The sequence below is a fragment of the Diabrotica undecimpunctata genome, chromosome 9 (genome assembly GCF_040954645.1).
Source record: "Diabrotica undecimpunctata isolate CICGRU chromosome 9, icDiaUnde3, whole genome shotgun sequence".
NCBI lineage: Eukaryota > Metazoa > Arthropoda > Insecta > Coleoptera > Chrysomelidae > Diabrotica > Diabrotica undecimpunctata.
The window spans coordinates 76,355,583-76,369,337 of NC_092811.1; the positions used below are offsets into that span (position 1 = coordinate 76,355,583).

At 31.0% G+C, this 13,755-nt stretch overlaps 1 protein-coding gene across 2 annotated transcripts in view; it reads left to right on the forward strand.

The window, feature by feature from the left end:
• LOC140450155 (sensory neuron membrane protein 2-like) overlaps positions 1–13,755 on the forward strand; it is a 383,672-nt gene that overhangs the window by 282,654 nt on the left and 87,263 nt on the right. For both annotated transcript variants that reach the window (XM_072543601.1, XM_072543602.1), the window contains one exon: positions 11,889–12,085. In XM_072543601.1, coding sequence (XP_072399702.1) covers positions 11,889–12,085 — 197 coding nt within the window. The remainder of the gene's footprint in view (positions 1–11,888; positions 12,086–13,755) is intronic.

Genomic DNA, 13,755 nt, shown 5'->3' on the forward strand with positions numbered 1-13,755 from the left:
TTCAGAAAGTTTACTGCACAAAATTTTGATTATTAGAATTGTCAGATTGTATCTGACCACTTGGATCTGATGTCCTATGTCTTTCCCTACTATGACTTCTACTCACATTTTCTTGCCTTGTACTATTTCGTTCCCTGTCTTCGCAGCTCCTATTCCTTCGAACACAATTTACCTGTCTGTTATAGTTAGGTCGCTCTGTATTTCTTCTATTGTTAAAATCTTGTCTATTATTATTAGTACTGTTATTAAAATGTTGTCTATTATAATTAGTATTATTATTAAAATTTTGTCTATTATAACTAGTATTATTATTAAAGTTCTGTCTATTTGGATTACTGTTAGTATTATTAAAATTTTGTAAACTCTCACCATACCTAGTATTATTGTTATATGATTGTGTATATTGTTGATTATCATTTTTATTATATTGAAAGTTATTGTTGTTTTTTCTGTTGTTATTATTACTTGTCATATTGCCTCTTTGTATTCTTTGAATAAAATTAATAAAACTATCTATTGTTTGAATATTTTGTACAGTTACTGTTTGGACAACATCAGCATCAAAATGTCTAGATACATTTAAGACTGTTTCATCCTCTCTAAGTGGTGGTTCTAAATATTTTGCAACTGTTATCAATTTCAATGCATAATCTACCATATTTGATTTTAAATTTTGATTATACTTTCCAAAATATAGAATTTCTCTAAACTTGGCTTGCTCTAATTCACCCCAATAATAATTTAAAAATTTGTTTTCAAATGTTTGAAAATTATCTAAATCATTCTCAATACTAGCAAACCAAGTTGCTGCATTGTCATTTAATGTCATTCTAATATAACCTTTAATATCATTAATATTATTCACAAATCTTAATTTATGTTTTAAACTATTTATGTATACTCTAGGATGCAAATTTGTTATATTACCAGAGAATTTAATCCCAGTCTCATTTGTTAAATTTAAGTAAGGTCTCCCTATGTCTCTCATTTGTGAAATATCATCTATTCTCTGTTCCACATTTCTTATTTGATTACAATTTATTTGGATATTTTGTTGTATATCGTCTAATTTTTCTTCTGTGTTTCTCCTGTCTTCGTTAATTTTTACTTCTAAGTTACATTTCTGTAACTCTATTTTCTGTTCTATATCTATCTTATTATCTTGAATAATCCTCTTTACTTCTGTCCTCTCATTGTCTATCCTTTTCTTGTAGTCATTCCGTATACTTTTTATTTCATTTGCTACTTTTTTCTCTGCAGCTTCAAGTTTTTTATCCATTTGTTTTACAATTTTATTATTATTATCTTCTATTTTCTTTTCTAATTTTCTATAATTCTCTTCCAATTTCTGTTCCATTTTTTTCATGTCTTCTTTGACTTCTTTTGAATTCTCTTCCAATTTTTTCGTATTCTCTTCCATTTTCTGTTCCATTTTTTTCATGTCTTCTTTGATTTCTTTTGAATTCTCTTCCATTGTCTTGTTCATCTGCATCATTAATGACATCAAAGCTGCCATATTGACATTTTCCTCTCTTTCTGGATTCATTTCTGCAGTATCTTGTGGAACTTGAACTAAACTCTCCTCTTGTATAGGTTGTGTTTCTACTTCCACATCTTCTTCATTCTTTTTGCTTCTTGTACCTTTCTTTCCTTGAGACATTTTGAGACTTTACTTGTTCAAATATAATTAAAAATAAAATCTATAATTTTTTCTTTCTACTGATAATTAATTTACTTATATGAGAGCACTTATCTTCCCAAACTAATTCTTTTAAATAGAGAGCCACCGCGTTGGGTGCCAAATTGTTATGATGTGTTTTTTGTTTGAATGATGAGCAATGAGTATTTTTAATAATATAATATATAGGGTTTTTATCGCGGTTCTCAAAGAATTAGTTTGTAAGTACTTTTTTAAATTATCTTTATTATAACTATTATGAAACACACATATATATCTAACCTAGTCAATGTAAATTTAAAATAAACTATCTTTAAACTGATATTCTTATAAAACTAATTAAATTCTATAGACAATCTAAAATTTAAACAAACTATCTTCAAAATTGAAATTGTTATGACACTAACTAAATTATATTAACAAAATTTTGTACCTTTCTTTCACTGAATGCCTAAATGAACTGTTTTCCACTATATATATTCTAATCACCACTGAAAGTCTTCGTACTTCGGTTATCCTTGTTTTTTGTGAAATTACTTTTTTCAATTATCAGCTTCTACCAATTTAAGATATAGTTTTCTTCACCAGCATTTATACACCACCAACCAAACCAGCAAACAGCATTTATATTTATTCTTCTTTTCAATATACCAATATCCAATTATTATAAGTTGATTTATACTAATCTCCAACCATAATATAATTTAATTTCTTCCAATATACCTTTTTTATCTTCAATAATTATTTGTGTATAATTATAAATGTGCATTAAATATATGCATAATTTTTAATCTTCATTTAACTCACTATATTAAACAATTTGACTATTTGTAACTGATTCACTGACTGTCTTGAAAATTCTGAACAATTTACTTCACTCTACTAACTTTCATAATAAACTGGCCTGACTTCTGACTAAAAACTTCCAAAAACTCCCATCTTGAATCCAAATCACGGGTATTTATATCTTTTGGACATTCTAGAACCATCTCGTAAGAGATCATGTTCCAATTTGTTCTATTTCATACTTGTATGAATTTTCTGGAACAAACCATTTCGCAAACATGGCCATCTCCGGAGATCCAGAGAATTCCATTCTTTTCTATTAATAATTTTGTTTACATTTAGGCTTTTCAGATCAGAATATATAATTAAATTAGTGACTCAACATTCTAATTTAATAAAATACACATTTCAAACAATATATTATTATAACCCACTTTATATTCGTAAATATTTTTAAACGTCACTTCAGAGTATAAATATCTGTCAATCTCCGAGAGTATTTTTGGTTGCCTAAGCACATGGCTCACTTATATATATTTACAATATTAAAATACAACTTTTTACAATTATTATGCTAATTTATTAAAAATGCCCTCACATAAATATATTTTTATTAAATTCTCTAGTATATAACTTATTTAAAACAACCAAATATCTAATATTATGTAGTATATAACTTATAAATTATTTTCTATAAACCCTAATCGTCACAATATATATATATATATATATATATATATATATATATATATATATATATATATATTGTAACCGTTTCAAAAGATTTAAAAGAAACTCATTATATATTTCGATTATATTTTTTTTTAATAAAACTAATAGCCCCATCTATCTGTCAAGTACCTACCTGTAGTTGACTCAAGGATTCTTCTGTAATTCCCAAATATATCCGGTAGATGAGCATATTTTTCAACTTGTCACTCACGCCCAATTTCCAGATTCAGGCGCCATGATAGCGCTTCGCTCTTTTCTGTTAAGACCGTCCAACCGTTAAGACGTGTTTCCAAAGTGGGTCTCAATTCAGAGGTAAGCTAATAAATCCTTTTCTTGTCCATATTTCAGATAGATATTTATTTTTTTAGACCCTTATTGGAGAGGCTATAATGCTGATATTATATTTCTAATACTCGTCGCAAGATAGTATTGCTATGGAGTTATTCCAGATCATGGCCCAGTAGCAGTATCTTTTTATGGAATCCCTAACCCCTCTTATCTAGGATGGTGGTGATTTGATATAGTACGTAGCTGAATCAATGGTTTATTTGGTGACTGATTAAATAAGAAGAGAAACAGAGCAGATTAAGGTTGTACCAATTTTTATTATACCTACTTTCAAGACAACAGAAATGATTATGAACTCAAAAAAAAAATGAAAATATAGTGAAGTGTTCTAATTTAATTTAAAGGTTTATTTTCTTCATTGTTCCTAGTTGATAAATAACTATATTATTTTCAATGTAAACAAATTTCGAAATTTGGGGTTAATATATATATACATTCATTTTCTTTATAACCAATTCTTAATTTAATACGATACAAAGATTTTTTGTTTATGATAATGTTAACATAAAATAATATTTTGGAATCCCTTTGGGATGACGTAACTTTTAATGTTTTCTTTTTGTTCATTACTAAGAAATAATAAAGAATAGTTTTCTTGTAAACTTTCAATAAATCTTAATTTTTTTTTTTGCTCTTCCCCTTCGAGGATAAACCAGGGGTGGCGTCCAATAATAAATAATAATTTCATATTATCTAATTGTGCTTGAATTTAAAATACGATATAGTTTCTATAACCCCGCCCTATTCTCTTCGACAACGAGCGATTCTGGCCTTGTAATATTATTGTAGCACGGCAAGTGTTACATAAATGGCGCCTCCGACGTGGGGCATGTATTAGATTTGCTCCATTTGTACCTTCGTTATATAAATGGCGCGCCAATCGTGGAGCGTGTATCTTCATTATAAAAACAACGTAATATGTTTATGATTTCTGTTTACATTTCGTATTTTAGACTCAAGTTGTTTGTGTATTTGCTTTTACCCAATTTTTGTTTAATCAGTTTAACTGGTACGATTTTCGTTTTCCTTTAATTTAATCTTCGTAAAATTGCGTAGAAATATTCTCGTCGTATTTTTAATTTTGTGAAATACATAATACGTATTTGGAATGTTTATTACGTGTGCATTTTAATGGTCGTATTTTGAATGGTAAGATAATCGTCTGTTTATTCCCCGTCTGCCTAAGGTAAACATTCCATAAGTGAAAAATGAATTTTGTTTATTTTTTTATAAGTGTTTGGTATGGATTGAAACCTTAAATTTATTCCGGCTAATATGTTCAAGCATTTTATATTCTAGTCCTCAATTCATTTTCTTTGCAGTTCAGTTTTATTTTGTTTATAAGAACCATAATAATTATATTCCTCAATGTGTTTATTTTAAATGAACGAAATGGCTATTAGCGTTTGTTATTTGAAAAATCAATTAAGTGAATTTTATTTCTTGACCTTGATTCATGGTTTCTATTTACGGCAAACAGTTGGGAATTATATCTATATACAGGCTGTCCCGACCTACCTAATTCTAAAATGTGTTATCTGGTTTCGTGCAGAATAATTACGCGAAATATTTTTTTGCGAGGATTTGGCAACTCAAGTTGAGTTCTTTGATCTTGGATGTTTTTAATATGTTTAGTCTGTCATCTGTTAAATTTTCTTTTTAATTTGTCTTTCGTTTATTTTAAAAATTTATTTTTTCATAGTTTAACTTTTTTGTACTTTGAAAAGAAAATTTTATTTCCTGAAAAGGAAAATGCTTTCTATATTTTACAGTCCATGGTTCTTTTGTTTTAAAAGTATAAGGAAGTAATGATATGACTTCGTTTCTCTCTGCCTAAGGCGTCTTTGTTGAGAATATAGAGCGGAAATATTGTTATTCTCCTTCTGTTATGTTAATTTTATGTCTTTGTGTGGTCAGATGTAGTAGAAGTATGTTTTTGGTACTGGAATTTATTGTTATTTGTGGTTTTACCTTTTTCTTTTCTCGAGATGTCCTGTAGGACGTACAGGCAAGTGACCTGTATTATTGTATCTTGAGTTATTTGTGTGATGTCAGACTGTTGTATACGCAGCAGCTTTCTTTTTTTGTCGTTGACATTTTTGCGGTCTTCTAATAGTTTATTAGACCACATATATCTTTTTGCTTTGAGACTTTTGGTTAAGGCTCAAAAGCTTTCATTTATTATCTTGTGTTCATGATATGGTACAAGTGAAGGTTGGAGTAGTTTGCTGTTGTCTATTGTGACTCTTTGTATATACAGAGGTGAAACAACCCGCTGCCGCCTATTGTGAATTTATCTTTTATCTTTATGTCGACGTTAAGACCACGTTTGTTTAACACGTGCGGTAGTTCTGGTGCTACCGTAAATGACCCACTGAGAATTAAAAGTTTATATTATTTTGACTCTATTGGAGTTCTGCTAAAGAATGGTAAACATTTCTTTGTGATTTGTATGACGACCATATTGGATTCAATTAGGTGTCAAAAATGTTTTACTGTTCAACCTTTTTTTATTGTTGTGGTGTGTTACATCCAACATCATGATTTTTTATTATTGACGATGGACTGTAATATTTTTCTATTTCTTAGGAAAATTGTAATGATTCTTCCGTTCCTTTTAAGTCTTATCGTAAGTTTTTGTTTCGTGGAAGACTCTTACGATTTTTTTTTGTTTCTTTTGGAAACAACAGTTTGAAACTGAACTATTTGTGTAGCGATTATGGTTTGTATGCCATATACCCATTTTCTTTCTTCTTCTCCAAGATTGTGTATTAACGGTTTGGATTTATTTTCTTCTTTTGTCCTTCTGGAAGTCTTCTTGCTTGGAAATTTTCCACTGTGATCAATCCCAGAGGATATTCTTATGGAACTATTGGCCATCCTACCTTTATTCTAAAATGTTCAGCCCATTCTTAATTTTTAATTTTTTAGTTGATTCCCTTTACGCCTTGCGTACTTAATCTTTTCTACCTTCTCCAGCGACTATTCAACCCCTCCGTGGCTCGTGTACAGGAAGAGTTGCGCTAACGCGAACTTTATCCTGGAGAGGATTCGTTTCCTTTCCAAATTTTTTTGGCGTGGGGTCAGTACAGCACTGATACCCTAGTACTTAGTACATTGAATACCACTTTGCTTCGGCAAATCTGTCCCTTAGTGCTTCTTTCCCTTCAGGAAGTTGACACGTTTCAATTTTTTTTTGAGCTGTCTCGACAACCCTTGTTTTATGTCGGTGGTGTTGACTATTAGTCAGGGAGCATCCTGCTATAGTCAAGTGGATTAGTGGACCTATCCCTATTCCAATTAATAATTTTGTGTATCTCAGATGTTGTCGCAAAGAGACGAGCCTCTGGAAGTAGTGTAGGAGACTCCGCACGTCGATCTCCAGAGCAACTCAGTTTGGCTCGCACCCCAGTTCGTTGAACTGTTTTACTTTTTATTATTATAATATTGATCATTTATTGTGTTCAATATGTCTATATATATGTCGTATTTCTTTTCGACATAAATTTTATTTTTATCTTATCTTATTCTACTTCGGTATTATTCTCTCTCTAGTTTGTATTGATCGAGATCTTAAGTTTATGCTACCCCGACCAAGAACCTATATTGATTTTAAGGGTGTTTGTAAAATTTAATCTCATTTTATTTTTAGAATGCCTTGGTAGAATGTGATATTTTTATGCTTATGTTAGTTTATATTACAATAAATTGTACATACCTTTAGTTGTCTTCAAGTGGATACAAAATTCAATTTATCTTATTTTACGGATTTATAAATCCAAGTAATTTTTTTTGGTATCTATACCAAAGATATCAAGATTCCTCTGTCTAGTTACCAATGATAGTTCATTATAGTATCTGTTCATTTGCCTAAGTTTTACTCTTAGTGTGAAGACCTTCGAATTTCGACTCTCTATTCGAAACCCCCCAAAATAATGTTTGAAAAGATTATTGCTGTCTAACATCCTATATTCTGAATGGCCAGACACTGAGGAAGGCTAGGGATGAAGTAAGCGGATTCCCGCTAGTTGACTCGTCGGAATGATAAGCCATTCATAATTGTATTTCAGTAATAAATCTAGAATAACAGCCTACCGCGTCAGGAAACTTTTTTAGTTCTCCAATACCTGTTTAGTTATGTAATCTAGAATTAGTTAGACCCTACCCGAAGTTGACCCTACCCGAAGTTGACCCTACCCGAAGTTGACCTACCAATGTTGTCCCTATTATAGGCGGATGATACACGTTAGTTATCACAAATTCTAGTTGTCATACTAATAACTAAACATCAGCTTTTTTTGTTTCTAAATATAGATGTGTCTTACAGAAATTCTGATGTCTACCTTTCCCAGTAAACTTATTAAGGCTTGTCTTTGTAGAACTTTAATGTACCCAATTTTGAACTATTAGTAACTCTTTCCTTTTATTTGTGTATTTCTAAATGTGTCTATAATGACGCGCTGCGTTATTACCTTATGTTATTCGTGGATTAAGTCATAGATGAAAGACTCTATGCTTCCGAACAAACGATGACACATTTGTATTTTGTATCTTATGGCGTTAATGATACGATTGTATTATTATTCTTATGTTATTCGTGGATTAAGTCATAGATGAAAGACTCTACGCTTCCGAACAAACGATAACATTATTTTTTTTGTGTTTTATTGTGTTAGGTCTCATAACGACTACGCAGTAAATTATCGGTTTTGTATCTTGGTGACAACACTAGTATGTTTTGCTTTATATTACTTATGAAATTTCAAATGGTAATATCTTAATTATATTATTTCGATTGAATGCGAGCATTTGGTCTCAAATAATGATTTGTAGATATGTTTTGTTTTATTCCGCTTTGTTCATGATATTGGTTATAGGTAAAATACCCTATGCATTTTGAGAGTGAGAATGCAATTTTTTTTTGTTTACATTTTTATAGTTGAGTCATTTCTATGCGTTCTGTTTCGCTTTGTTCTGAAATCTTTGAGTTGTTCCCACGTGAGTTGTGAAAGAAGGATTCTGTGAGTCCAGATTGTAGCTATATTTATCCATTCTGTTTGTCTTACCTCTCCGTATATCTATTCCCACTTTTGAAAAGGTTAGTATGGTGTGCCATCATGCCTAGTCCGATTCCACGCTGGTACCCAGTTGAAATCGTGGGGAGGGCTGTGTAACCGTTTCAAAAGATTTAAAAGAAACTCATTATATATTTCGATTATATTTTTTTTTAATAAAACTAATAGCCCCATCTATCTGTCAAGTACCTACCTGTAGCCGACTCAAGGATTCTTCTGTAATTCCCAAATATATCCGGTAGATGAGCATATTTTTCAACTTGTCACTCACGCCCAATTTCCAGATTCAGGCGCCATGATAGCGCTTCGCTCTTTTCTGTTAAGACCGTCCAACCGTTAAGACGTGTTTCCAAAGTGGGTCTCAATTCAGAGGTAAGCTAATAAATCCTTTTCTTGTCCATATTTCAGATAGATATTTATTTTTTTAGACCTTTATTGGAGAGGCTATAATGCTGATATTATATTTCTAATACTCGTCGCAAGATAGTATTGCTATGGAGTTATTCCAGATCATGGCCCAGTATCAGTATCTTTTTATGGAATCCCTAACCCCTCTTATCTAGGATGGTGGTGATTTGATATAGTACGTAGCTGAATCAATGGTTTATTTGGTGACTGATTAAATAAGAAGAGAAACAGAGCAGATTAAGGTTGTACCAATTTTTATTATACCTACTTTCAAGACAACAGAAATGATTATGAACTCAAAAAAAAATGAAAATATAGTGAAGTGTTCTAATTTAATTTAAAGGTTTATTTTCTTCATTGTTCCTAGTTGATAAATAACTATATTATTTTCAATGTAAACAAATTTCGAAATTTGGGGTTAATATATATATACATTCATTTTCTTTATAACCAATTCTTAATTTAATACGATACAAAGATTTTTTGTTTATGATAATGTTAACATAAAATAATATTTTGGAATCCCTTTGGGATGACGTAACTTTTAATGTTTTCTTTTTGTTCATTACTAAGAAATAATAAAGAATAGTTTTCTTGTAAACTTTCAATAAATCTTAATTTTTTTTTTTGCTCTTCCCCTTCGAGGATAAACCAGGGGTGGCGTCCAATAATAAATAATAATTTCATATTATCTAATTGTGCTTGAATTTAAAATACGATATAGTTTCTATAACCCCGCCCTATTCTCTTCGACAACGAGCGATTCTGACCTTGTAATATTATTGTAGCACGGCAAGTGTTACAATATATATATATATATATATATATATATATATTTATATATATATATATATATATATATATATATATATATATATATATATATATATATATATATATATATATATATATATATATATATATATATATATATATATATATATATATATATAATTATCAATATATTGAGGTCAACCAAATAATTATGATCGCATACACGGTAATAAATATTAAATAATTTCAATTGCCTTTACATTTTTAAAGACATATCCACATTATTTATTATTTGTAAGATTAACTTACGTCTTACGTAAGATTAACCCGTCTATTAGAAAGATATGTAAGAACTGATTACATATTTTATCTCTTTCGCACTGGGGGAACGGTGTTAGATTTCAATGAGCAATCTAGGTATGTGCAGTCTATGTCCATGATATAACCTAACCGTATATAACCTAAAACGGCTAACAAACCAGTGGGCCAATATACTGATATAAGCAGGACCTATGATGCTGAGTCGGGACAATCGGCTTATAAACAATATGTTTTGGGAAGACCAAATGAAAGATAAGCTGTAGGATGGCTGGGAACAAGGTGAAAAAACAGTCAGAGAGGATTTGAAGAAAATCCTAGCACAGGATCAACAAGGGGTGAGCCAGTGAGAAATCCTAGCACAGGATCAACAAGAGCTAAAGGCACTAGTAAACGCGGCATAGACTGACAAAGAGTTGTAATCTATTGATGATGACAGTCATTGTGAGTAGCAAAAAATGTATCGCGGATTTTGTCTTTTTAATATTGCGTAAGTGATGCATCTAAATTTTTTTTTTTAATGGCATAGACATTAGTCATTCAGCCAGTTGCAATTGATTTTCCAATCAGACAAATACACAACTCTATCCCTAATTGAAAACTAACGGATAATTAATAGAAGAATATACGACAAGGAAACTTACAGGGTCACTTGCTTCTCGTCTAGGGGCCCATTAAGACATTCTTAGTAGACAAACAAAAGTGGACCACGGATAAGGTGTTATAACATTTAGGGTAAACAAAGGATACAAATCTAAATTTCCACACGATCATGAAAAATTCCATTCTCGCGTACAAATTCTATAGAACTGTGCATGTGTCTGACAAGAAATCTATAATGATATTATATACTTGTGAGCCTGTAGCCAGTAGCGACTGGATATTGAATGATGCATACATATTAAATTCAATTAATTTTTTGTAGAGAGAGTTTGAATACTGTTGAAACTTAGGACATTCAAAAAAGATGTGATCAAGATCACCTAATTTTCCGCAATGTTTGCAATTATCATCTTTAATCACATTTATTTTATATAAATGACTTGGATAAGCATGTCCAAAGCGTAGTCTATTTATGGTAGTTATATATTTACGTGGAGATTTAAAATTCTTAAACCAAGTAGTTTGTGGAACAACTGGTTGTAAAGTGGTGTATCTTGTTGGGTTTGTAAAGCAGTAAAGATTCCATTGATCTTTCCATGTCGATAGCTGATTATCTAAAAGTTATACAAAGCTAATATTATAAACTTATTTACTGTTATAAAGAAGAGGTATAATCAAATCTTCAAGTAGATATCTAGACAAGTGGTTGAATCATCAACAAAATATGTTTTTATTTTAAAAATATAACACCCTGTAGCTAAAACAGGGCTAGACTAAATTTTAAAATGTGTTTTTCTAAGAAGAGCAGAATGTTATAGGCGGCATTTTGAAATTGACAGATCATTGTAAAGGAAACTTTAACAGCTTTATAACGGTTTACTTGGAACCCAACATCATTTAAAAACATTAAAAATTAATATGAAAATGGCGAAGTTAAAAATACTGGAAATGCTGTCTCCTTTAAAAAGATGAAAGTCTATATTTTTATAAAATTTTGACACAGTTTTTGGTACCATACCGGTTAGATTTTTTTTTTAGTTAGACCATTTTGCATATAATTAATTAACATAATATAACATATAATTTATAACTAAATTTAGCATCTTAAGCTGTATTTTGGTATGTATGTTTTTAATGTATTTTAATATTTAAATAATGTCTTTTAGGAGAGTCGAAGTTTTTTATACTAGTACGGAAACATACAAGAATATAGAAGGATACCGTTTTGAGCCAAAAGCAGATACGTTCTGGTCGAAATTATCAAACGTTAAGGAAGACTGCTTTTGTACAGGGAGAACTCTTAATGCTAACGGTTTACCTGATTGCTATTTAAATGGAATTATAGATGTATATGACTGTTTTGGTAAGTAACATGCATGAAGTTTGGAATAAAAATATTTCTATAATACACACACGTATGATAACAGAAATTTCTTGTATTTACTTTTAACATTAAATATTTAATTTGATAAGGTCTTTAGTCTGGCAACTAAAAAGTGAAATTAGTCACCGAACATAACGCGCCATAAGTGGTAAAATGTAGCCAAAATCGCGTGCCCCTCATGAATTCTCGGAAATTTTAAATTTGGTCATTGGCGGCGTGTAAGAAAATATGTTTTCTTGTTGGTCACTTTACATTGCAACAATAAAATATTGTATTTCTGCTTATTCTTCTTTATGTGCCGTCTTCTACCGAAGGTTGGCGACCATCAAACGATAGGTTTCTCTGTTTTGTGCCGCATGTATTATGTTCGCAGCTTCTGGTATTTGAAACCATTCTCTCAAATTTCTCAGCCAGGATTTCTTCTTTCTACCCAAACCTCTTCTACCTTCAATCTTGCCTTCCACGATAAGCTGTAGCAGAGTGTACTTATCATTACGGAACACATGGCCCAGGTATGACGCTTTTCTCCTTTTAACAGTTGTTAACAATTCCATTTCTTTACTCATTCGTCTTAATACCTCTGTGTTGGTCACTCTGTCTGTCCAAGGTATTCTCAGTATGCGTCGATACAGCCACATTTCTAGAGCCGCTAACTTCTTTATAGTTGCTGCTGTTAACGTCCACCCTTCAAAGTAGCGTAGAGAGTACGTAGCATTTCGTGGCGCGCCATCGGAGGTTAACGCTTAGGTGGCGGTTACTTAAGAGCTTTCTCATTTTGATGAATTTGGATCTTGTTATTTCAATTCGGATCTTAATCTCTACATCTGGGTTCCACTTATCATTTACTGTATATCCCAGATATTTAAATCGGTGTACTCTTTCAATACGTTCGGCTTCAATATTCAGGTCGATATGTTGAATGTTCTTTTTACTGATCACCATAAATTTAGTTTTCTTTCTATTGATCTTCAGTCCAAATTGGTTGCCAATTGTATTTACTCTATTTAGCATTATCTGTAAATCTTCGATATTATCGGCCAGTATAACAGTATCATCTGCATATCGAAAATTACTTATTGGTACGCCATTAATCTTGATGCCCTCGTTGTACTCTTCCAGTGCCTCTAGAAATATTTGTTCCGTGTACAGGTTGAAAAGCAGTGGCGAAAGAATACAGCCCTGTCTAACCCCTCTCGAAATGGTTACGTTTTCACTCACCATATGTTCATTCTTCATGTGGGCTGTTTGATTCCAATATAGATTTTTTATAATCTGGATGTCTTTAGTGTCAAGTCCTGTAAGATGTAATAGTTCTATGAGTTTGCCATTTCTGCTTATACTATTAAAAATAATACGTTAATCTAGTTTATAAAATAAGTTTTCATTCACATTTTAATCTGTCGACTAAGAGGATGAGCGGAAGTCGACTATAAATATACCTAAATATTTATAACAGCGTTTCGCAAAGTTTTTTGATTGGAGAGAACTATTCAGGACAGAAATTCTGTAGGGAGCACTTACTGTATTGCATCTGAAACCTATATAGGTGCCACAAAGAACGAGAGATATTAGTTGGGGGGATATTAACCATTACATTTTCTATTCACTTTATTCATTTTCTTTTCAATCGCAAACATAAGAAATTTTAT